This window comes from Schistocerca americana, chromosome 1, assembly GCF_021461395.2.
Source record: "Schistocerca americana isolate TAMUIC-IGC-003095 chromosome 1, iqSchAmer2.1, whole genome shotgun sequence".
Lineage (NCBI taxonomy): Eukaryota > Metazoa > Arthropoda > Insecta > Orthoptera > Acrididae > Schistocerca > Schistocerca americana.
Window position 1 is genome coordinate 226,654,148 of NC_060119.1, and position 25,113 is coordinate 226,679,260.

A 25,113-nucleotide genomic window follows, 5' to 3' on the forward strand; every position below is an offset into this window, starting at 1 on the left:
CAGTCGTACTTCTTTTTGTGAAGAATTGGTTATCTGAAAGATCAGTCATCCAAACACCTCTCCATCTCAAACTGTTTCAGATAATTGATGCTCTACTATACATTGAGAAAGTAAAGTTCACTAACGACTATAGTAGAGACAGAATAGTGAGAGCCTAAAAATAAATTGACTGCAAAAATAGAAACACAAAGTGTCAAGATACATTGCTTTTATTTCAGACAACTATTTACAGACAACAATGAATGACTGTACTGAGTATAACCATCCCAAACTTTGGCATTTAATCTCTCTCTGTTTCTGTTTTGTTCCACTTCATAATTTGGAAGACTGTTGGGACGAAGGGTATTTGCTAACATTTTGAAAATAAATTACGTTTTTTTATTTATGATCCAATCTATGTGAAATTTAGTGGTTTTACACTCTGTATGAGGGCTGAATGAAAAGTAATGCCTCCACCTTTGTTAATTGGGTTTCAATGGGAATATTGTAATAATTCAAATGCAGAAATAATCCTTAGAATGTGATCTTTAATTACCAATATTCACATTTCCATATAATCACCAGCCAACTGGATACATTTCTGCCAACGATGAACAAGTTTTCTGAAGCCGTCGTGGCAGAAGTCGACACTCTGTTTCTGCAGCCACAGTCTCACAGTTCTCTCAATGTCTTCATCAGAAGCATAATGATGTCCCTGCAGATTGTCTTTCATTATTGGGAACAGATGGAAGTCAGACAGTGCTAAATCTGGTCTGCATGGAGAATGCCATATGGTGATGAGATTCAGTCTCTTCTGCTGTGGTGGCACGTGAAGTGTGTGGTTTGGCATTGTCATGCTGCAGGGAAATGCCGATTGTGCTTGCAATTTCTCTCTGAGTGATACAATGATCGTCCTGAATCAATCTGTCAACATTTTGCTTGTGAAACTTGATGGTTGCTGTCACAGGATGTCCAACTCTTTGTTTGTCGTGTAGGTCAGATGTTCCCACCTCAGTACCTTCAAACTTACTCGCCCAATGACGCACAGTACTCACATCAACACAATCACCATAAACTGTTTTTATTCTCTGATGAATCTCCTTTGGGGTGGCACCTTCTACTGTCAAGAATTCAATGACTGCACGTTGCTTAAATCACATCACATCGACCAACCGTCTGCACAGGGTTCCACGCTTTACACTGCAACAACACAACCGTTCAATGCTAAGGCTTCCCGCCAACTAGAGCTGTACAGAAGAGGCTACGGAACAAGTCAGTACCTGCTGCATACCAATGCAGTTGGCAACTGTTGAAGAGTTACAGTAGTGGAGGCATTACTTCTCAGTCAACCCTTGTATGTATTACAAGTATCACAGAAAAAGAATATCTCATACATTTAAGTAAAAGCATCAGGACATGTTTGTATTTTATTTTGAACAAAAAAAAAAGGGTCCATCATCACCTCAAATATCACAAAGGGTCTGAGTCTGACCTGAGCACCCACAGATAGCGATTGTGTATGTGGAGTGCTCTTTCTTCTTGTGTGAATGTGTGTGGGTGATGGCATAAGCTGTCGGCAGGACACTGGTTGGCAAAGAGGTTGCAAAAAGATCGACAATAGGTGCTGAATCAAGCATGCCTATCAGGAGAAAGGCCAAAGACAGACTCACAAGCAACGCACTGCCAATGCCCTCTCGACCGCCAGTATTTACATCGCCACTGCGGAACAGAGGGCCCAGTCATTCACAGTCAGTCAGCCCAATTGCAGACAGAGTCAGTCGCAGTTACTAGCTCAGTCATTATTCTAGTTGGCATCTGTCAGTTCGTGTCACCAGCTATGAGAGAATAGTGTTTATAGTGGAACTTGTACTTCACCATCAGTGAGGCTAACGTGGACCATTGTGCAAGAGCTTGTACCACAACTCATGGACTAGCTTAAAGATAAGAATCTTTCTGTTCTGCTAAATAAAGAACCCTATTAAAGCATTTGTGCGGTTCTGTTGTAGAATGAGGATAGCGGCCACCAAACAACATCCTCCACTTGCTTCCCACGGTACAAGACTCTACCGTGTCAATGGTGACACGATAGTTTCAGCTGGAAGCTTATGTGTAACAGACTTTTTGTTGTGCCTAATGCTAACTCAACATATCATCACGGTGAGTAGCAATCTATCCTTTCCACGAATGTCGAAGTTCCAACCTGGACTTTCCATTATTTGAAATCCTCTGACAATTAATCTAAAGAAATACTGACAATAACAGTTTAGTTAAATTGCTTTTTGTTATATCTGATGATATGAAACATTTCAGTATGGCCCACAAAATGTGAGAGACTGTTCAATGTCAAATGTTGTAGCAGGCCAACGAGAAATTAAATTCAGTCTTATAAACCAATTTCACAGGCTTTTAATATTAGTGCTGAGTGGTCACCCTTTACAACCAGCCATAGAAAAACAGAGTGTGATGGCATAGGAGGGGCAGTTAAAATATTAGCACAAATTAAAGTTTTAGGAAGGCCCCTAGGAAAACAAGTGATTTCTGCATCAGGTTTGCTTCAGTTTCCTAATATTAATGACACCAAAGCAAACTCTTATTTTATTTCTGCAGAGTCTGGAAATCAGACACATGCTGACACACTTCCTACAACCAGAAGTTTCCATAATTTTAAGCAATTAGATTGTTTAGTGAAGATGGAAGCAAGGAGGATCAGTAGTGACGTGAAGCTCAACTTGAAATATAATTTAAGGGCTAAATTGGCATCCTTTGCCAGAAAAGGAAATTTGATCGTATCAAGATGTACAGTTTGTACATATTTCAATCTGAGATATTTCAGGATAACCACTGAGCTAAATACAACAGAACACAATGCAATTTGTGCATGTTTTAGAACCTTCGCTTCATTACATTAGACCACACAAAAGGATATTTTCCCATTCCTTATGTGCTTGATCATCCTAAAACATCAACTGGAACAACTTATTAATTTTGAGAGGTGTTTGGGTGTTTATCTGCTCTATTCAGAAAAACAATGTCAGTGTTATACATTAAGCCTGCTGTACCTAGAACTGTTTAAAAAAGTGAATTAACTTCAGCTTTGATTTTAAAATACTGTTGGTTGAGCCCATTTCTTATACTTCAGATGTCTCACAAAAAAAAAAGGGTGGGGGAACAAAACCCCATTAATTTTATTGTTCTAAATGCTAAATGCTTTAGAGATTATTTCACAAAGATTTTTTAAGAATTATACCTTTCTCTTTATGTGATATTCAGAATAATTTTAATCCATAAAATATAAAAATATAAGTATAGGGTTATTTTTTCCAGTACTGACAGTTTTACATAAAGATGAGAGATACTACAGAGTATATAGCCTCCAAATTTCAAATAGATTGCATAATGAATAAAACATTACTAATTTATTTACAAAACATTAGCAATTATTGTTTTGTGCCATAACAATGTTAAAACAATAAAATGTCTAAACTTTGAAGTGCTATACAATGAAAACAGAGAGAAATTGGTGTGATTACTTAAAAATGTGGTTACTTATTCCCTTAGGGAGAATAAATAAGCCAAGTTCAATTCAAATCCCAGACGGTAAGTGACGAAATGCTTTTTTCTGATTGAACTGACACTGAATGACCACTCAACATTCCCCTAAAAATAAGCTTGATACTGAAATACTAGAAAAATAAAGGATGGTACTTATGTAGTGCATGTGTCATTTTCAGATTATCATGGAAATGAATTCAAATTCTAAAACACTATTGGAATTTCAGTTTGTGAAGTGGATATTTTCATTTCTTTTTAAATCTATGTATAGTATGTGTTCTATCTATTCACCTGTAGATCAGCTGAATGGACAGAGTGCTGACTTTGCTGATGGAAATGTGCAGGGTTTTGGACGGCTGCCTGGTAGTCCTCAAGGGATGCAATGTCCTGCAACTGCTCTGCTGTTGTCTGCTCTTGGAGCAGAGATGCTGCCTGGAACTGGACATTTAAGGACAATCAAGATCTGAGATGTCAATCATGTGGGAATATACTCCTCTACCTCAAAACCTGCACATTTATAATAAATGTATGCAATATCAGTGATGTAAGTATAACATTTGACATACTGCATATGTCTACTAACTGTACCCTAGTGGCATTACTCCCCACCTCAAAATATTCTCTATTAGATATGATGCTTTGAATATATATATGTGGTATTACAGTGGTATTTGTGTTGGATAAAGATTTTAAATTTATAAGATATAAACATGGTATTATTAGCATTATCACAGCATGAAGCAAACAACTGAGATATATGTTTGTTACTCCAATAGCCTACTTGTATGCCTTATTTTGGGTCAATTTCAGATCATGCCCAAAATTCCAAGATGTAGTTACTTTCTAACTTAATAAATAATACCAGCTGACTTCATTCATGAACCATTATAAATTGTAACATCACAGTGTATGTTCAAATAACAATTTGTGCTCATAATCCAGAATAGTAACTGTAACAGTACAGTAAACTTTCATTTCATACATACAGCATATCAATGTCTGCTTTTCAAGTAGAAATCAAATGACAAACAACAAAAAGTGGCTTCTCCCTGATTCCAGCTGACCGTTATAAACAGTTTCTGTTTCATTTATTTATTTATTCTCATACATCTTTGAGCATTTTTATGCAATCATTGTCATCATAGGGAGTTTATATATATTGTACTTATGCATAGTTACAGTGCACATACAAATCATAATACAAAGCACATACAGCATACACCACAGAACAATTCCTTAATTTTATAGTACATAGAAATTAATATACAGAAGTATAAAATAAACTGACATACTAAGGTAAATACAAAATAGTTAACAGTTAGAAATAATTTAGTATCTTAGGTCATCCTTAGACAGGTTTTGATAGTCTTAAACATTGTAAAAGCCTATTCTTCCGACCATTTTTCAGTTCTTTTTTTTGTCATTAAGTGATATATGATGCATTTGTAAAGGTAAAATATTAAATAATTTTATGTCCAGGCATTCATAAATATATTGTGTCTCTTTAATTTAGCTGTGGGTGTATCTATCTGTATCATTTGCCTAGTTTTATATTGGTGTACAGTTGTTTAAATATTCTTTAATCTTTTATTAAGTCTTTAAAAAGTGATCCTCAGGTGGATTTAGAGTTTTTATCTCCAGAAATAAACCCGATAGCCTCTTTCGGCGACATGAAATTTTTTTTGGTCCCTGCAGAATTACCCCACTAAAGGATGCCACATTGCGCAGTGAGATAATGCATAGTATGAGATAAATAACAAAGGTATTGTTACACATGTCTGTAGTTTCGGCGCTTTGAATTTCAGTGACAAGGCATCCTAGTTCCTTTCTCGAAATAAGCAGAAATTGGACAGTTTTCTGTATATTGGTGGTACAAGTACTTGTCATAACACTGATTACACTAACTGCTGCGCACCCTATAGCATTTAAGCAATCATTCTGTTCACGATCCATAGAAGGATGAAACGAGAAAAAAATCCTAATATTGTTAATCCACAGTAGTTGGACTGACTGTACCGTAGCCGGTAGAGATCGGTTAAGTTGTCAATTCGCACTACAATGTTGCCAGACGTCCCGTTATTTCCGGGGACGTCGCTTGTTTTCGGCATAATTTTAAATGTTCCGCCGGGAAAGGCTTTGTCTCGTACTTCAACCTTGTTTGGTTATTAGTGCGAAATCTTTCGCGCTACAGCTAGCAAGTACCTGTAACGCATGAAGACTGCTAGCTCGGATCAGGTGTAAGATCTTCGGCTACCGATATTCACTGATTCTTACATCGTCGCGCGGAGCCGCGCGTCTGTGCCTCTGCCTGTTTGTTTGATTCTCTGTTTGTTGATTATTCATCTCACTTTCTTTCTACAATTTTTGTTTAACATTTTATTTCGCTTGCTACTTCGTTTAAATGCTGTGTCAACGTGTGTTAGCGGTACTGGAAGGATTTTTTAATTCCATTCTTGATTCTCATCCTAGATTTTTACTTCGTTCACTGTTTTGCGAGAGCTGTCGAGTTATGAACGAGTTAACGCATGTGAAATATTTTTAAAACTGTGGACGAAATGAGTGAGTTATGTGAGAGCGACACTGGTAATTCGCCTAGAAGTGTTGGTATCCCTTCTAAGAAAGCCAAAAAGCTTACTGGGTATAATCAGGACTGGGAATTTTTTTCCTGGATAAGAAAAGTAAAAGAAAAGTCGTGCAAGGTGAACTGTCACCTGTGCAATAAGGATTTCTCGTTTGCTAACGGAGGCACTGCTGACGTAAAACAATATGCATCTACTAAATCTCACGACTGTTGTTAGCAATGGAGCATCAAGTAGCTTATCCAAATATTTCTCGAAGCTTGAACCATCTGCCTCGCAAGCGGGCAAGATTACTGCTGGACAACTAGCATTTGTTTATTACACGGTAAACCAGTCTCTTAGTTGTAATGGTAGTGATTGTTCACACAAATTATTACCATATATCTGCAGTTATTCAAAAATCGCTCGAAGTTTTAGCTGGCGAAGAACAAAAACGGAAGCTACTGTATGCGTAATATTGGCCAAAAACTCTGTTAAAAATATTTTAGAGACCATCCAGGAAAAATATCTGCACTTTCCTATAGCAACAGAGGCAAGTAGTAAGAAAATTGGATTTTTTTCCATTTTCTTACGATTCTTTAATTATGACTCTGGGGCTGTAGAAGTTATTAATTGACTCATTGGAGAAGCATGGAATGTCTTTATTTAAAGTTTCGGCATTCGCTAATGTAAACTTCGGCAGAAAGCACCCCGTTTATACACTTCTTTTAGATGAAAATGATATAATTGCCAAAGTTGGTTGCCCCGTCCCCCCGTCCGTATTCTCCATGATGCTGCGAATACAGTACTGATAAAATGAAAGTGGATGTAGAAAGTTTGATACTGAAATGGTGCAGGCACTTAAGTAGATCTGCAAAACGAAGAGTGGATTTGCAACTCCAATTTGAGACGATTGAGATGCGATGGGAAGAAATTATAAAACATGTTGTCATATCTGTTGGTCCTGCTGTCGAAATTAAAAATATGACCTGCACTAAAATTTCATTCCCTGGAATTCCGCAATGAACGTCCTCACCTATTAGAAAATATAATTACATGTGAAGAAGAAGAGTGTGTGTGTGTGTGTGGGGGGGGGGGGGGGGGGGGGGGATTTTGGCGTATTTGTCTGCATAGCGTAACGTTTTCAGCAGAAACAACAATGAACAAGATTGAATTAGATTCTTTGTCAGTTGAGAGGCATGCTGAAATGCACAGGATTCGCAAAAAGATTGAGCAGAGACTAAAAGAATCTATTCGGAACGATTTTCTACAGTTCTACACCAATTTTGTAGGCTATTTGTTACCTCGATATGATTTCTCAGAAAACAATATCCTTTTTACAATGCTGTTTTTAAACTTAACACCACCAATAAATAATGTCAATTTTCTAAAAGCTGCGGAACTTCTTAGGATTCATCAACTGAACATGGACTCCTTACACGAAGAATTTAAAATAATTAAAAGACGCCTGGAAGGGACTGAAGTGCGAAATACATGTACCCCAAATTCGATGAAAAATGAATTAATAACAATTTTCAAGTATGATTACAACTAAACTGATTTTTTTAAATATGTAAAATCGAGCAAAAGCTTGTTAAAACTTTTTTGTTCACTAAAATACAATAAAAACCAATAAATCATTTTTTTCATTTGTCCCGGGCAAAAAATGAAATACTGCTTTTTTTTTTGCCCAACTGAACATTTGTCCCTTACATGGTAGAAAATATCTGGCCACACTACTTCGCATGATCGCAGTTGAGCCAGGAACTGCACAAAATTTGCATTACGAATGCGGACGAAGACAGTGTGGACTGCTTGTCGCAGACTTGACACCGTTACCCGTAACAATGAGCACAATAATACTTCGCGTCAAGAGGCACCTTAATATTGGCAACGCTCCAAAACAACTGAATATCTTGCACCTATAATTGTGCCTATTTTCTCCGCTTATCGTCGAGGTAATAATATCATCAGTAGTGTTTGGTATCCTGCCGCTGCCAACATCGGCAATCTAGAAATATATTATCTGTTTGCAGCGTTGCTGTTACAAAGTTATCGAATCGTGCCAGATCTTTAAGCACTCGTCTATAGCCAGATCTTCGTGACGAATGCACACTTTGTTTCGCCAGCACATCCACTCACACCCCACCTCCCGCCTGTCTGCGCTTTGGGCTTCAGTAGAAATCTATAGCCATTAATTTATCAAAAACCATCCCCTAACAATCAGAGATTATCGGACAAGTAAGATTACAGTATACAAGTCCAGTGGCAGTCCAGATACGAAAGTTACTCCAAAAGAAATGCACACACCCCACCTCCCGCCTGTCTGCGCTTTGGGCTTCAGTAGAAATCTATAGCCATTAATTTATCAAAAAAATTTATCAAAAACCATCCCCTAACAATCAGAGATTATCGGACAAGTAAGATTACAGTATACAAGTCCAGTGGCAGTCCAGATACGAAAGTTACTCCAAAAGAAATGCACACTATTTTTTTTTTAAATCCATCTTTTATTCTACACGTTTGAAAGTTTTAGAGTGTGTAGATACATCATTTAGGACCTTTAGGAGCAATATTTTCATTTCTCCACATAATTTCCATCCCTCTCAACTGCCTTACGCCACTTGGAACCAGCCTGTATACCCGCACGGTAAAATTCTGGACCAACCTGTTGGAGACACTGTTTGGCAGCGTGCACAAGGGAGTCATCATCTTCAAACCTTGTTCCACGAAGAGTGTCTTTCAGTTTCCCAGAGAGATGATAGTCACATGGAGCCAGGCTGTAAGGCAGGTCATTCAGTGTTGTCCATCCGAGTTTTGTGCCGACCGGAGTGGCCCAGCGGTTCTAGGCGCTACAGTCTGGAGCCGAACGACAGCTCCGGTCGCAGATTCGAATCTTGTCTCGGGCATGGATGTGTGTGATGTCCTTATGTTAGTTAGGTTTAACTAGTTCTAAGTTCTATGCGACTGATGACCTCAGAAGCTAAGTCGCATAGTGCTCAGAGCCATTTGAACATCCGAGTTTTGTGATGGCTTCCACGGTTTTTTGACTGACATGTGGCCGTGCATTGTCGTGCAACAGCAAAACATCCTGCTTTTGCCGATGTGGTCGAACACAACTCAGTCGAGCTTGAAGTTTCTTCGGTGTCGTTACATATGCATCAGAATTTATGGTGGTTCCAATTGGCATGATGTCCACAAGCAAGAGTCCTTCGGAATCGAAGAACACCATAGCCATAACTTTTCCAGCAGAAGGTGTGGTTTTGATTTTTTTTTATTTCCCTTGGGTGAATTTGCATGATGCCACTCCATTGATTGCCTCTTCGTCTCTGGTGAAAAATGATGGAGCCTGTCACAATTCTTCCAAGAAATTCATCCCCACCATTCTCGTACTGTTCCAAATGTTCACTACATACCTTGTTTCTTTGTGAGCCACTGTCAACATCCTGAGAACCCACCTGGCACAAACCTTTTTTAACGCCAACACTTTCAGTATTCTGCAAACACTTCCTTCCCCTATCCCAACGTAGTGTGACAATTCTTTCACTGTGATGCGTCTGTCAGCAGTCACCAATTCGTTAACACTCTGCACATTGTCTGGAGTGTGTGCAGTACGAGGCCTGCCGCTGCGAGGACAATCCTCAATATCGCCGTGCCCGCTTTCATCACGTAACCTGCTTGCCCACCGACTAACTGTACTGCTATCGACAGCAGCATCTCCATATACCCTTTACAACCTCTTGTGGATGTTTCCCATTGTCTCGTTCTCACAGCACGGGAATTCTATGACAGCACGTTGCTTCTGACGAACGTCAAGTGTAGCAGCCATTTTGAAGACATGCTGTGACGGTTCCACTCACGGGAACAGGTGGAACTACGTTTGAAAACGAGCGGGAAGGATGTATCTACACACTGTAAAACTTTCACAAATGCAGAAAACTGTATTTTTACAAAAATAGTGTGTATTTCTTTTGGAGTGCCCTCGTAGAAGTGCAGCCTCTTCAACAATGCCTTAATTCTTAGTGTTGTAGTCCTTTTTCTCCTCCTGTGCCAACATAATGTCGGTTATTAACCCTAACATACAGTGACATTTGCTCTCCTTTTGCTTCTTTTTGACAGAATCACCCTGCCCCTCAATAACAAATGTCTACAATTTATCGTTTGCTAAATTGCTGGAAGTTCATCTAGAGTGTCTTGAACAGAACGACGAAAGGTACTGAGCGTTTACAAATCTACTTATTAATTCATAATAAACAATTAAACCTTTGTGCCCGTAGCAATCCGTAACAATATCCTAGTAATTAGTCATTGTTTACGAAGTTGCGTGGGAAATAACTGTTTACAGGGCAAAGGATGCTGCATATGCATTCTTCTTAGCATTTTACAACTTGATACAATTGCATTCGGGTTCAAATATTTGTACAAGAATATAAGTCGAATGGGTGATAATCAATGCATCATCAAAGATAAACCTTTTGTCATCTGATGTGCTGTAGTAACCTTGGGATATTCACAGAGATGTTGATTCATCTACATGGGCCGCCTGTAAGTGCGTGAATTACTTGCATCCAATGAAATTCCTGAAATAAATTGAAGATATCTGTTGGTAAGATGGCTACGGGAATTCACGACACGACACCTTCGAACAATTTATTTTAAAGCGAATGAAGGCTTTCACGACCGGGTGACATGGCTGTTGATATACTTTCCGGGATGTGAGGTCGTGGTCCAAGAACTTTTCTGCTCCTGACTCAGTCAGTCAGTCGGCAAGACTCAGCGGAGCAGCGCCTATGAGGAAGTCCAGCGCAGTTCTGGACGAAATGTAACGAGCAGAAAAGTTCTTGGACCACGACCTCACATCCCGGAAAGTATATCAACAGCCATATTTTAAAGCGCTTCCGATGATAAGTATCGTAGTTCAATTTAGTTAACAAGAAGCTATACGGTACTAAAATTAGTGCGTTTGTTTATAAACTCCCTGCTAACGGTATTCCAGGTAACAAAAGCCAGAACTAATTTCTTGTTATAGCACTAAAAGCTACGGTTAATGATCGCTCTTGGCTGGGGTGACCACACGTCCCGATTAATCGGGACTGTCCCGTTTTTTGAGGCTCAAAAATTTGTCCCGGCTTTTTTTTTTTTAAAACAAGCAGTTTTTCCCGATTTTCAAGGGTTATTTTCAGACATTTACAAAGTGGTTAAAATATTTTCTGAGTATCGATTTTATAAACAATCAATTGAAACTGACATTCCGTACGTTGGTACCCCCTGATAATGTACAGCTTAAGCACTAATTGTTGCGTAATCTTATTTTCTTTGCTTTTGCTTGCCATTGTTGTCAGCAATCAGCATCAGTTTCGTGAAGTGCTATCATGTCGTGGCGATGCCGAAACGAAAATCAAAGTTTTCGGAAGAGCTTCAGAGTAAATTTCCTTGCTTCACTGCTACAGACAATGACTGTTCAGCAAAATGTAACTGTGGTGTATCCGTGTCTCATGGTGGTGCTGCAGATCTCAAGGATCATATGGAATGAGAGAAACACAGGAAGAATCTTCGATCGGCAGGTTCCTCGCAAAAAATGAGATATTTTGTAACTTCAAATACACAGGAACAGAAAAACGTAGTTGTAGCAGAAGGAACCCTGTCATTCCATGTTGTTAAACTCCACCAAAGCTATCGTTCTAATGACTGCAGTGTTCAACTAAACAAAAAAAAAAAAATTCCTAATTCTAAGATTGCAGAAAATGTTTCGTGTGGAAGAACAAAGTGTGAAGCAATTATCAACAATGTTATAGCTCCGCATTCCCAGAAACAGGTAACAGCTGCTGTAAACAGTGCAAAATACTTTTCAGTATCTACTGATGCTAGCAACCATGGGCATCAGACAATTTTTCCTGTGATAGTTAAGTATTTTTCTGTAAGTGAGGGTGGACTGCAGACGAAATAGCCTATCTTGATGAATTGCAGAACGAAAAGTCCGAAACAATTTCCAATTATCTTTTTCATGTTATACAGTCATTCAGTATCATCTCAAAGTGTGTTGCATTTGGTGCAGACAATACTAATTGTAATTTTTGGGGGGTTAATGAAGAAAGAGGGTAATAATGTTTTCACACATCTGAAAGAAAAATTTAAAAAACTCTAACATTGTTGGCATAGGTTGTCCAGTAGATGTTGTTCATAACACACTTCAAAGTGCTTGTGATGTTTTACCTGTTGTCATTGACTGCATTGTCATGAAGTTGTCCAACCATTTCCATATTTTTTCTATTCGTGTTGCAGAACTCACTGAATTCTGTGAATTTGTTGGTGTCACTTACAAAAATTTACTTTCCTTTTCCAAAACAAGGTGGCTTTCATTGTTGCCAGCCATAGAAAGTATCTTGAAAATGTATGAACCTTTGAAATCCTACTTTTTGTCACAGTCTAACTCAAAGTGCCCTGCAATCTTAAAGAGTTTTTCAGTGATCCTATAAATGAATGTTATTTACTTTTTGTACATTCACAAATGAGTGTTTTCCAACAATCCATTCTGAGCACTGAGAAACAGAATAATTCCATATGTGAAGTATTAGCAGCCTTAAATAAAGCTTTGACAAGTCTAAATTCAAGGAAACATGAACATTTTGTACCACTAAATGTAAAAAAAACTGCTGATTGATTGTGATGACCAGTCTGTTAAGAAATTTGACATAGCAGTATCAACGTTTTATGATGCTTCAGTAGACTATTTATCCTCATGGTTATAGGGAATAGCTGAGTTTTCTGTATTCTCATGGATGATGCTCACAGAACCACCAGAATGGTCAGTAGATGAAAATACTTTAATGTGGCTAAATGAAAAGGGCATTCTAGTAAATGACAGCCTCTTATTTGATGAAATAGTTCATATACTGTCATTTGTAAAACAACAAGTGGAAACAGACAGTGAACAATGGAATCAGTTGATGGCACATGAAAAATGGTGTAGGTTTTTCAGATCTTGCCAGTGTAATGAACAGTTCAGAGAATCGCCAAATATAGCGCAGTACTTCTTTTCACTGCCTACGCACGATGCAAATGTTCAAAGAGTTTTCAGCTTACTATCGTCACAGTGGACAGATGAGAGGAATAGATTTACCGTGAGGAGCGTTAAGTGTATTTTACTGACGTGTTTAAACTTCAGTAAATACAGTTGCACTGACTTCTATTCATACCTATTAGGCAAACCTGAGTTGCTGAATGAAATTTCATCTTCGAAGAAATATTATTGCAGTGTGGAATCCACAAAACCATAAATTCCTTGTGATCCCTAAGAACTTTTTTTTGTAGTGATTATTACTGTATGTCTTTCTAAATGGCTCAAATGGCTCTGAGCACTATGGGACTCAACTGCTGAGGTCATTAGTCCCCTAGAACTTAGAACTAGTTAAACCTAACTAACCTAAGGACATCACAAACATCCATGCCCGAGGCAGGATTCGAACCTGCGACCGTAGCGGTCTTGCGGTTCCAGACTGCAGCGCCTTTAACCGCACGGCCACTTCGGCCGGCTGTCTTTCTACATTCTGTGTTATAGATGTTACATATCTTAATAAGTAAATTTCTGAAAACTTGAAATGTACTTCTTTCCATTCTTTGTTTGGTTTTGTACACACACACACACACACACACACACACACACACACACACACACACACACATATATATATATATATATATATATATATATATATATCAGTGAAGGCTATATTTGCAGAGGAAGAAAAATGTTAGCATTAAAAGTGATATTTAACGAGAAATAAAAATTGTCCCACTTTTTGGCCAAGAAAATGTATGAAAGTCCCACTTTTGTCCGAGGAAAATATGGTCACCCTACTCTTGGCTCGCTTCTGTTGGATAGGGTTTTTGTGGTTTCGTAAAGCTACGTTTACAAAGACCACAGATACTGAGAATATTGCCAGCGATTGTATCCCAGCAACGTTGCCGCCAATACATTTCCGGGCCATATTGCCGCGAAATGGACGAAAGCGAGCTACCAGAAGTGAGGGCTGCCCAGTCCGTAACATGGCGCCTCAAACCGCGCTGCTCCCCAGACAACAAAAGTTGACGCCTGTTTTCAGCTTCTCATGTACTAATCTACACTCCTGGAAATGGAAAAAAGAACACATTGACACCGGTGTGTCAGACCCACCATACTTGCTCCGGACACTGCGAGAGGGCTGTACAAGCAATGATCACACGCACGGCACAGCGGACACACCAGGAACAGCGGTGTTGGCCGTGTCAGCCAGTTTGCCGTGGCATACGGAGCTCCATCGCAGTCTTTAACACTGGTAGCATGCCGCGACAGCGTGGACGTGAACCGTATGTGCAGTTGACGGACTTTGAGCGAGGGCGTATAGTGGGCATGCGGGAGGCCGGGTGGACGTACCGCCGAATTGCTCAACACGTGGGGCGTGAGGTCTCCACAGTACATCGATGTTGTCGCCAGTGGTCGGCGGAAGGTGCACGTGCCCGTCGACCTGGGACCAGACCGCAGCGACGCACGAATGCACGCCAAGACCGTAGGATCTTACGCAGTGCCGTAGGGGACCGCACCGCCACTTCCCAGCAAATTAGGGACACTGTTGCTCCTGGGGTATCGGCGAGGACCATTCGCAACCGTCTCCATGAAGCTGGGCTACGGTCCCGCACACCGTTAGGCCGTCTTCCGCTCACGCCCCAACATCGTGCAGCCCGCCTCCAGTGGTGTCGCGACAGGCGTGAATGGAGGGACGAATGGAGACGTGTCGTCTTCAGCGATGAGAGTCGCTTCTGCCTTGGTGCCAATGATGGTCGTACGCGTGTTTGGCGCCGTGCAGGTGAGCGCCACAATCAGGACTGCATACGACCGAGGCACACAGGGCCAACACCCGGCATCATGGTGTGGGGAGCGATCTCCTACACTGGCCGTACACCACTGGTGATCGTCGAGGGGACACTGAATAGTGCACGGTACATCCAAACCGTCATCGAACCCATCGTTCTACCATTGCTAGACCGGCAAGGGAACTTGCTGTTCCAACAGGACAATGCACGTCCGCATGTATCCCGTGCCACCCAACGTGCTCTAGAAGGTGTAAGTCAACTACCCTGGCCAGCAAGATCTCCGGATCTGTCCCCCATTGAGCATGTTTGGGACTGGATGAAGCGTCGTCTCACGCGGTCTGCACGTCCAGCACGAACGCTGGTCCAACTGAGGCGCCAGGTGGAAATGGCATGGCAAGCCGTTCCACAGGACTACATCCAGCATCTCTACGATCGTATCCATGGGAGAATAGCAGCCTGCATTGCTGCGAAAGGTGGATATACACTGTACTAGTGCCGACATTGTGCATGCTCTGTTGCCTGTGTCTATGTGCCTGTGGTTCTGTCAGTGTGATCATGTGATGTATCTGACCCCAGGAATGTGTCAATAAAGTTTCCCCTTCCTGGGACAATGAATTCACGGTGTTCTTATTTCAATTTCCAGGAGTGTAATTCCTTCAGTATCAGATGATTTAATTCGATACTTTCGATTATCCTTGTTTTACTTTTTCTGACTACATCTTACAACCTAGTTTAAGAGCACTATTCATTACATTCAACTGCTCTTACAAGTCATTTGCCATCTCTCCAAGAATTAGTGTCACGGCCAAATATGAACCTTAATTTCAGTCGCATTGAAGCCAACATTCCTAGAGTATACAACAGCCTGATGCACATAGCTTTAACCAACCAGCACCCACCACCAGTGTGATGTCAGAGAGGATCGTACCAACCCCTCGGTCTCAAAAGGAAGGCAACAGTATCACCCTCATTTGTCACACAGTCCCTTCGCGAGGATGCATTCATCAGGCGGTGATCTGAGTAATTTCTGGAGACAGTGCACGCACCTGTATAGTGTCCGCCAGATGCGCCGTGTCGACACCTTGCAACAGCATGGTGTCGTTGACGGAGACGTGCTGGAACATGTCGTCCTGCAGCGAAGGTGAGAAGTATCCGGCGTCGTCGGCGCCGGCGGATGTGGCGTCGTACGCCAGGTAGTTGCAGTTGCCACCCTCTTGGAACGTCAGTTGTAACGTCTGCCCCGGATCCGACGCAGCGCGCTTCACTGTCGCCTGTCGCAGAGTTAGTCACAATTCTAGTAAGACACTAAGTTCAAGTGCCATTCACGAAGGCAGGAAGCTTAGGGTTTAACGTTTCGCAGGCAGCGTGGTCATGATAGCTCAAACTTAAGCGAGGCGTGTTTAAGTAAATACCGTTTTGAAATTAAAAAAAAAAAGACGTGCTAAGATATCTCAATAATTTTATTTTTACATGAAAGCCTGCACCTTAATCTACGCACTGACGCTATTACAGTCTGATTATTCCTTGTTTACGTTGTGTACTGTGTGTTTAAGATGCCTCCGATAATCGTGAGTCCCGCCGACTGGGAAGTACGGGCTGTTATAAGATTACTTAGTGCTAAAGGACTAAAAGCGATCGATATTCATCGTGAGATCTGTGCAGTATACGGAGAAAACATTATCAGTGATGGAATGGTAAGAAATTGGCTGGCTCAAATGGCTCTGAGCACTATAGGACTCAACTCCTAAGGTCATCAGTCCCCTAGAACTTAGAACTACTTAAACCTAACTAACCTAAGGACATCACACACATCCATGCCCGAGGCAGGATTCGAACCTGCGACCGTAGCGGCCTCGCGGTTCCAGACTGTAGCGCCTAGAACCGCACGGCCACTCCAGTCGGCGGTAAGAAATTGGGTGAGAGCATTTAAAGATGGCCGCACAGACGTGCATGATGAACAACGGAGTGGGCGTCCTTCGGTTATTAACGAAAGTTTGATGCAGGAAGTGGACGATAAGGTGAGAGAAAACAGACGCTTTACGATTTCCTCCTTGCGGGACGACTTTCCTAATGTTTCTCGTAGTGTTTTGTATGGCATTGCGACCGAGCACTTGAATTACCAAAAATGAGGCGCCCGTTGGGTACCGAAAATGTTGACGGATGTGCACAAAACGAAACGTTTAGACAGTGCATTGACTATCCTTGAGCGGTACCACAACGACGGTGATGATTTCTTAAGCCAAATTGTTACGGGCGATGAAACATGGGTGGCCTACGTCACTCCAGAATCAATGAAACACTCCATGGAAGTTGAGCAGGGGCATCGTTTTGGTGCAAGACAATGCCCGTCCGCAAGTGACGAATCAGACCAAAGATCTCATCACATCTTTTCGATAGGAAACTCTAGATCATCCTCCGTACAGCCTCTATCTTGCGCTCAGTGATTACCATCTGTTCCTGCACTTGAAAAAACACCTGGGCGGTCAGCGTCTTCAAGACGATGACGAAGTCAAAACAGTGGTGATAAGTGCCTCAATATTGATGGAAATTATGTAGAAAAGTAGATTAAGGTACAGGCTTTCATGTAAAAATAAAATTATTGATATATCTTAGCAAGTCTTTTTTAATTTCAAAACGGTAATTACTTAAAAAACACGCCTCGTACTTGGATAAGGATAGAGATGTTGAGATTTCGAAGTGCTACAAAGACAGAATTTATTTTCAATGTCCATGAAAGTAAACTTGTCCATTTGAAAAAAAGGAGAAACGCAAGCTCAACGGGCTAAATATTTTTCACCTTAAAAAAGAGATCACTGGTCACTTTGGCGTGTTTTAAACGGTGTATAAATAGCACCAGGCCACTAACTCAAATCATGGCAATTAAGTGGGGCTCATGTGTCAGTCGGTTGTATGGAGTCAATGCAGTAAGGTGGCTCGACATGGTACAACGTCAGACAGGAAGTACCGTGTTTGGACATGCACATGACGACGCCGTCAGTGCAGTTCCCCGATTTGTTGACTATCAAAACGGATTTTCCAACAGATGTACGGGGAACTGCGTATTAGTCGCATTCATACAACACAGCATAAGAACAGTGGTCGTAAAAGATCCTAACCGAAGGTAACAGAGAGGGGTGTCATGCCTTATAAATAATAATCAATTTCAAACCCGACTGGAATTGCTGCCGTCAACGGATACAGATCACCTTAACCAGTTGTACTAGACATGACGACACTATGTTCTGCCCCTGACCACCTAGACGTCCGACCTAACATGCAAGGATTTCTATATGATAGGTCTTGTGTATGTGCCTCACCTGCCGAAAACAATTCCAGAACTCAAAACGCGCCTTTCTAACGCGCTCGCGTCAGCTACTGAATATATGCTTCAGTATGTATGGCGCGAAATTGATTCTCACTTAGATGTTGTCCGTGTAACCAAGTGGAGAAACAGCTATAAATGTTATACATTACTCTTACCGATGTATTGCAACGCATTACATAGTTGTTGCCACTTCTAACCACTGCATTTATTTCGGATTTCACCGTATAGTGCTAACCTTCGCCGCTCCTCGCGAGAGTTTGTATAGGACGATTTTTCTAAATGGGAACACGAACTGCAGGAAATGATCCCTCAGAGGATAAGAAGCAAACGAAGTGGTAATATGGACACACAGCCGCGAATGGCTACCTAGGGGAGTACGCTCACTTGTAGGTGGAGATACGGTACTGGCCATTAAAATTGCTACACCAAGAAGAAATGCAGATGATAAACGGGTATTCATTGCACAAATATATTATACTAGAACTGACATGTGATTATATTTTCACGCGATATGGGTGCATAGATCTGAGAAATCAGTACCCAGAACAATCACCTCTGGCCGTAATAACGGCCTTGGTACGCCTGGGCATTGAGTCAAACAGAGCTTGGATGGCGTGTACAGGTACAGCTGCCAATGCAGCTTCAACTCGATACCACAGTTCATCAAGAGTAGTGACTGGCGAGTTGTGACGAGCCAGTTGCTCGCCCACCATTGACCAGACGTTTTCAATTGGCGACAGATCTGGAGAATGTGCCGGCCAGGGCAGCAGCCGAACATTTTCTGTATCCAGAAAGGCCCGTACAGGACCTGCAACATGCGATTGTGTATTATCCTACTGAAATGTAGAGTTTCACAGGGATCGAATGAAGGGTGGAGCCACGGGTCGTAACACATCTGAAATGTAACGTCCACTACTCAAAGTGCAGTCAATGCAAACAAGAGGTGACCGAGACGTGTAACCAATGGCACCCCATACCATCACGCTGGCTGATACGCCAGTATGGCGATGACGAATACACGCTTCCAATGAGCGTTCACCGCGATGTCGCCAAACACGGATGTGACCATCATGATGCTGTAAACAGAACCTGGATTCATTCGAAAAAATGACGTTTTGCCATTCGTGCACCCAGGTTCGTCGTTGAGTACACCATCGCTGAGTGATGCAGCGTCAAGGGAAATCGCAGCCATGGTCTCCGAGCTGATAGTCCATGCTACTGCAAACGTCGTCGAACTGTTCGTGCAGATGGTTGTTGTCTTGCAAACGTCCCCATCTGTTGACTCAGGGATCGAGACGTGGCTGCACGATCCGTTACAGCAATGCGGATAAGATGCCTGTCATCTCGACTGCTAGTGGTACGAGGTCGTTGGGATCCAGCACGGCGTTCCGTATTCTTTCATTTGCTAACTATGCTTATCAGTAATTAGTGCCTTCAGTAGTTAGAATCTTTTATTTAGCTGGCAGTAGTGGCGCTCGCTATATTGCAGTAGTTCGAGTAACGAAGATGTTTGTGAGGTAAGTGATTTGTGAAAGGTATAGGTTAATGTTAGTCAGGGCCATTCTTTTGTAGGGATGATTGAAAGTCAGATTGCGTTGCGCTAAAAATATTGTGTGACAGTTTAAGCACAGTCATGTATAATTGTTCTAAGGGTACGTTTCATACCTCCTGAACCCACCGATTCCATATTCTGCTAACAGTCATTGGATCTCGACCAACGCGAGCAGCAATGTCGCGACACGATAAACCGCAATCGCGAAGGCTACAATCCGACGTTTATCAAAGTCGGAAACGTGATGGTACGCATTTCTCCTCCTTACACGAGGCATCACAACAACGTTTCACCAGGCAACGCCGGTCAACTGCTGTTTGTGTACGAGAAATCGGTTGAAAACTTTCCTCATGTCAGCTCGTTGTAGGTGTCGCCACCGGTGTGCGAATGCTCTGAAAAGCTAATCATTTGCATATCACAGCATCTTCTTCCAGTCGGTTAAATTTCGCGTCTGTAGCACATCTTCGTGGTGTAGCAATTGTAATGGCCAGTAGTGTAGTTATTAAACCACCCTCGTAATGTTAGTATACTTCAACATTACTTTTTTGGCTATTATTAAATTTAGTGTGTAAACTGATCCTGGGAATGTTTAGACCGGACGCCGTAATTTAGCATCCAGAACACGACGCCTTTTTACGACAGACACATGCGAGCAAACGTGTTAGAGGACGAACAGTTTAGTAAAAACCGTCACGTATTCGCTATGACAGTGCAGAAGGAAGATAGGTAGGCCACGTACCTTGGAGGTAGGGGTTCCGGACGACCGCCTTTGCAGCAGCAGTTCGGCCAGCGCCGCATTCTCCGCGTTGGCGTCATGCTGCTGGTGAAGCGTAACGAAGTGCTCGGAGTCGGAGTGCCGGCGGGACAGCTTGTCGGAGGCGGCGCTGGCGACCGGTGCGGGGGCGGCAGACGGCTGCAGCGGCGGCGCCGGCACCGCGAACGACGCCGTCAGCTGCTTGGCCAGGTCGCCGCCGTCTTTAGCGCCGGCCGAGGGAGAGGCGGCCGGAGAAGCTGCCGCCAGCTGTTGCTGCTGCTGCTGCTGCGAACCGCTCATGGCCTCCGTCCCGGAACCCGCGCCGCTACCTGTACCGTATCGACTATTGTGGCGACACCAGGAGAAGATGTCTCGAGGGAAACGAATTGCCGTGGGATCACTGTTCTTAGCATATACTGTATTCAAACATTATGAATCACCTCGAAGGGAACGATCTATTGATACGTAATCAGCATGGTTTCAGAAAACATCGTTCTTGTGCAACGCAGCTAGCTCTTTACTCGCACGAAGTAATGGCCGCTTATCGACAGGGGCTCTCAAGTTGATTCCGTATTTCTAGATTTCCGGAAAGCCTTTGACACCGTTCCTCACAAGCAACTTCTAATCAAGCTGTGGGCCTATGGGGTATCGTCTCAGTCGTGCGACTGGATTCGTGATTTCCTGTCAGGAAGGTCGCAGTTCGTAGTAATAGACCGCAAATCATCGAGTAAAACTGAAGTGATATCAGGTGTTCCCCAGGGAAGCGTCCTGGAACCTCTGCTGTTCCTGATCTATATAAATGACTTGGGTGACAATCTGAGCACTTCTCTTAAGTTGTTCGCAGATGATGCTGTAATTTACCGTCTAGTAAGGTCATCCGAAGACCAGTATCAGTTGCAAAGTGATTTAGAAAAGATTGCTGTATGGTGTGGCAGGTGGCAGTTGACGCTAAATAACGAAAAGTGTGAGTTGATCCACATGAGTTCCAAAAGAAATCCGTTGGAATTCCATTACTCGATAAATAGTACAATTCTCAAGGCTGTCAATTCAACTAAGTACCTGGGTGTAAAAATTACGAACAACTTCAGTTGGAAAGACCACATAGATAATATTGTGGGGAAGGCGAGGCAAAGGTTGCGTTTCATTATCAGGACACTTAGAAGATGCAAGAAGTCCACTAAAGAGACAGCTTACACTACACTCGTTCGTCCTCTGTTACAATATTGCTGCGCGGGGTGGGATCCTTACCAGGTGGGATTGACGGAGGACATCGAAAGGGTGCAAAAAAGGGCAGCTCGTTTTGTATTATCACGTAATAGGGGAGAGAGTATGGCAGATATGATACGCGAGTAGGGATGGAAGTCATTAAAGCAAAGACGTTTTTCGTCGCGGCAAGATCTATTTACGAAATTTCAGTCACCAACCTTCTCTTCCGAATGCGAAAATATTTTGTTGAGCCCAACCTACATAGATAGGAATGATCATCAAAATAAAATAAGAGAAATCAGAGCTCGAGCAGAAAGGTTTAGGTGTTCGTCTTTCCCGCGCGCTGTTCGGGAGTGGAATGGTAGGGAGATAGTATGATTATGGTTCGATGTACCCTCTGCCAAGCACTTAAATGTGAATTGCAGAGTAATCATGAAGATGTAGATGTAGGGGCCCGAAGGCTCGTACGGTTACAAGAATTCCCACTCATTTCACGTGGGTTGGGAGAACAAACCCTCTACGACTTCTTAGCGACTGTTGCAGCAAATCCTTCTCCCACGTCCACGTTGTGCTTCCTGGGTGCTCCATATAAAATGCGGCTAACGGGAGAGGGTGAAAGGCCAATCCGTGGCGTATTAAAGGGAAGGCACCCTGGCTGGGACAGACCCCCCCTCCTCCCCCCCCCCCCCCGACATAAAACGGCAAGACAGGGGGGCTTAAGACGACAATCCCGCTACCCGAGTACCTAGTTGGAGATCGGTAATATTTGCCGAGATAATATCATTAATCACAATTCTTAATCACAGTTCTTTCTTTGAGGGTTCTATCGTGTCGCGTACTGTTAGCGCAGTCATAGCTGACACTCAGCGCGGAGGCTGATGGGAGCGACTGCAAAGGCATTTCCCATTTACAGTCGCTCAGTCTGGCTGAGCTAATAATACTATGCAACCTACTTGAGGATCAGTGCCCAAGGGAGTTGTAAACTCATTTCAAAAATGACTAGTAAAATTTGTAGAATTTATGATTCGATCTATTCACTGTTAGAGAATCTTAACCAGCTATTCACTGGTAGTGAAATGCCGCATCCATTCTTGTATTTCTACACTGAAGAGCCAAAGAAACTGGTACAACTGCCTAATATCGCGAAGGGCCCCCGCGAGCACGCAGAAATGCCGCACACGACGTGGCATGGACTTGACTAATGTCTGAAGTAGTGCTGGAGGGAATTGACACCATGAATCCTGCAGGGCTGTCCATAAATCCGTAAGATTACGAGGGGGTAGAAATCTCTTATGAACAGCACATTGCAAGGCATCCCATATATGCTCAATAATGTTTGGTGGCCAGCGGAAATTTTTAAACTCAGAAGATTGTCCCTGGAGCCACTGTGTATCAATTCTGGACGTCTGGGGTGTCGTATTTTCCTGCTGGAATTGCCCAAGTCCGTCGGAATGCCCAATGGACATGACTGGATGCATGTGACCAAACAGGATGCTAACGTACGTCTCAGGAGTGCAGACACACACCCAGTACAATGAGATGACAAAATTCACGGTATATCTCCTAATATCGTGTCTGACCGCCTTTCGCCCGGCGTAGTGCAGCAACTCGACGTCACATGCACTCAATAAGTCGTTGGAAGTTCTCTGCAGAAATACTTATCCAAGCTGTCTCCATAGTCTTCCAGAATTGCGAAAGTGTTGCCGGTGTAGGAAGTTGGGCACGAAACGACGTGTCGATTATGTCTCATAAATGTTCGATGAATGATAATTAATTGAAACCCTCACCTGCCGACAGATGTTGTTGACATATCTTGATGTGGACAGCTAAAAATGTGTGCCCCGACCGGGACTTGAACCCGGGACCTCCTGCTTACATGGCAGACGCTCTATCCTTCTGAGCCACCGAGGACACAGATGAATAGCGCGACTGCAGGGACTTATCCCTAGCACGCTTCCCGTGAGACCCAAGGGATAAGTCCCTGCAGTCGCGCTATTCATCTGTGTCCTCGGTGGTTGTTCTCTGATCGCGAGCGCACATGTGAAGGGATTGTGATGTGCTTGATGCACGATATGGCAGTCCCCCCCCCCTCCCCCTCCTTGGTGATCAGACGTGGTCGACCAGAACCTTGATGGATAAGTCTGCCCTAATGCTCCCATGCAGTCTAACATTGGGCCACTGTACGGTGCAGCGAGTAAGTGTGCAGATGTTTTTAGACGTGCTAATGGTGACTGTGTGTTGAAAGTAGCTCAAATAACACATATTGATGACGTTACGAGGGGTAGAATACCATGGCGACTGGAGGCTGGTCAAACACAGCAGGTCGTAGCACGGGCCCTCCGTCTGCCACAAAGTGTGAAGATTATGGCAACGATTCCAGCAGACAGGGAACGTGTCCAGGCGCTACACTACGGGACGTCCACAGTGTACAACACCACAAGAAGACCGATATCTCACTTTCAGTGCCCGCAGACGGCCACGGAGTACTGCAGGTAGCCTTGCTCGGGACCTTACTGCAGCCATTGGAAGAGTTTTCTGAATACACACAGTCTACAGACGACTGAACAGACATGGTTTATTAGCCTGGAGACCTGCAAGGTGCATTCCACTGATCCCTGGTCACAGGAGAGCCCGTAAAGGCTGGTGTCAAGAACACAGAACATTTGTCATTGGAACAGTGGTCCCAGGTTATGTTCAGAGACGAGTCCAGGTGCAGTCTGAACAGTGATTCTAACCGGGTTTTCATCTGGCATGAACCAGGAACCAGATACCAACCCCTTAATGTCCTTGAAAGGGACCTGTATGGAGGTCGTGGTTTGATGGTGTGGGGTGGGACTATGATTGGTGCACGTACACCCCTACATGTCTTTGACAGATGAACTGTAACAGGTCAGGTGTATCGGGACGTCATTTTGCACCAGTATGTCCGCCTTTTCAGGGGTGCAGTGGGTCCCACCTTCCTCCTGATGGATGATAACGCACTGCCCCACCGAGCTGCCATCGTGGAGGAGTACCTTGAAACAGAAGATATCAGGCGAATGGAGTGGCCTGCCTGTTCTCCAGACCTACACCCCATCGAGCACGTCTGGGATGCTCTCGGTCGACGTATCGCTGCACGTCTTCACACCCCCTAGGACACTTCAGGAGCTCCGACAGGCACTGGTGCAAGAATGGGAGGCTATACCCCAGCAGCTGCTTGACCACCTGATCAAAAGTATGCCAACCCGTTTTGCGGCCTGTGTACATGTGCATAGTGATCATATCCCATACTGATGTTGGGGTACATGTGCAGGAAACAGTGGTGTTTTGTAGCACATGTGTTTCGGGACGGTTTCCT

General features: G+C 43.0%; 1 protein-coding gene and 1 non-coding gene across 2 annotated transcripts in view; both read right to left on the reverse strand.

Moving 5' to 3' along the window:
* LOC124616273 (uncharacterized protein PB18E9.04c-like) overlaps positions 1–25,113 on the reverse strand; it is a 222,815-nt gene that overhangs the window by 74,753 nt on the left and 122,949 nt on the right. Inside the window, exons 3-5 of the mRNA XM_047144614.1 lie at positions 23,050–23,065; positions 15,986–16,150; positions 3,823–3,969 (exon numbers count right to left, since the gene is read on the reverse strand). Of these exons, the coding sequence (XP_047000570.1) occupies positions 3,823–3,969; positions 15,986–16,150; positions 23,050–23,065 (328 nt within the window). The remainder of the gene's footprint in view (positions 1–3,822; positions 3,970–15,985; positions 16,151–23,049; positions 23,066–25,113) is intronic.
* Positions 23,614–23,687, reverse strand: Trnat-ugu. Its single transcript has one exon. It is a non-coding gene; the product is annotated as a tRNA-Thr (tRNA).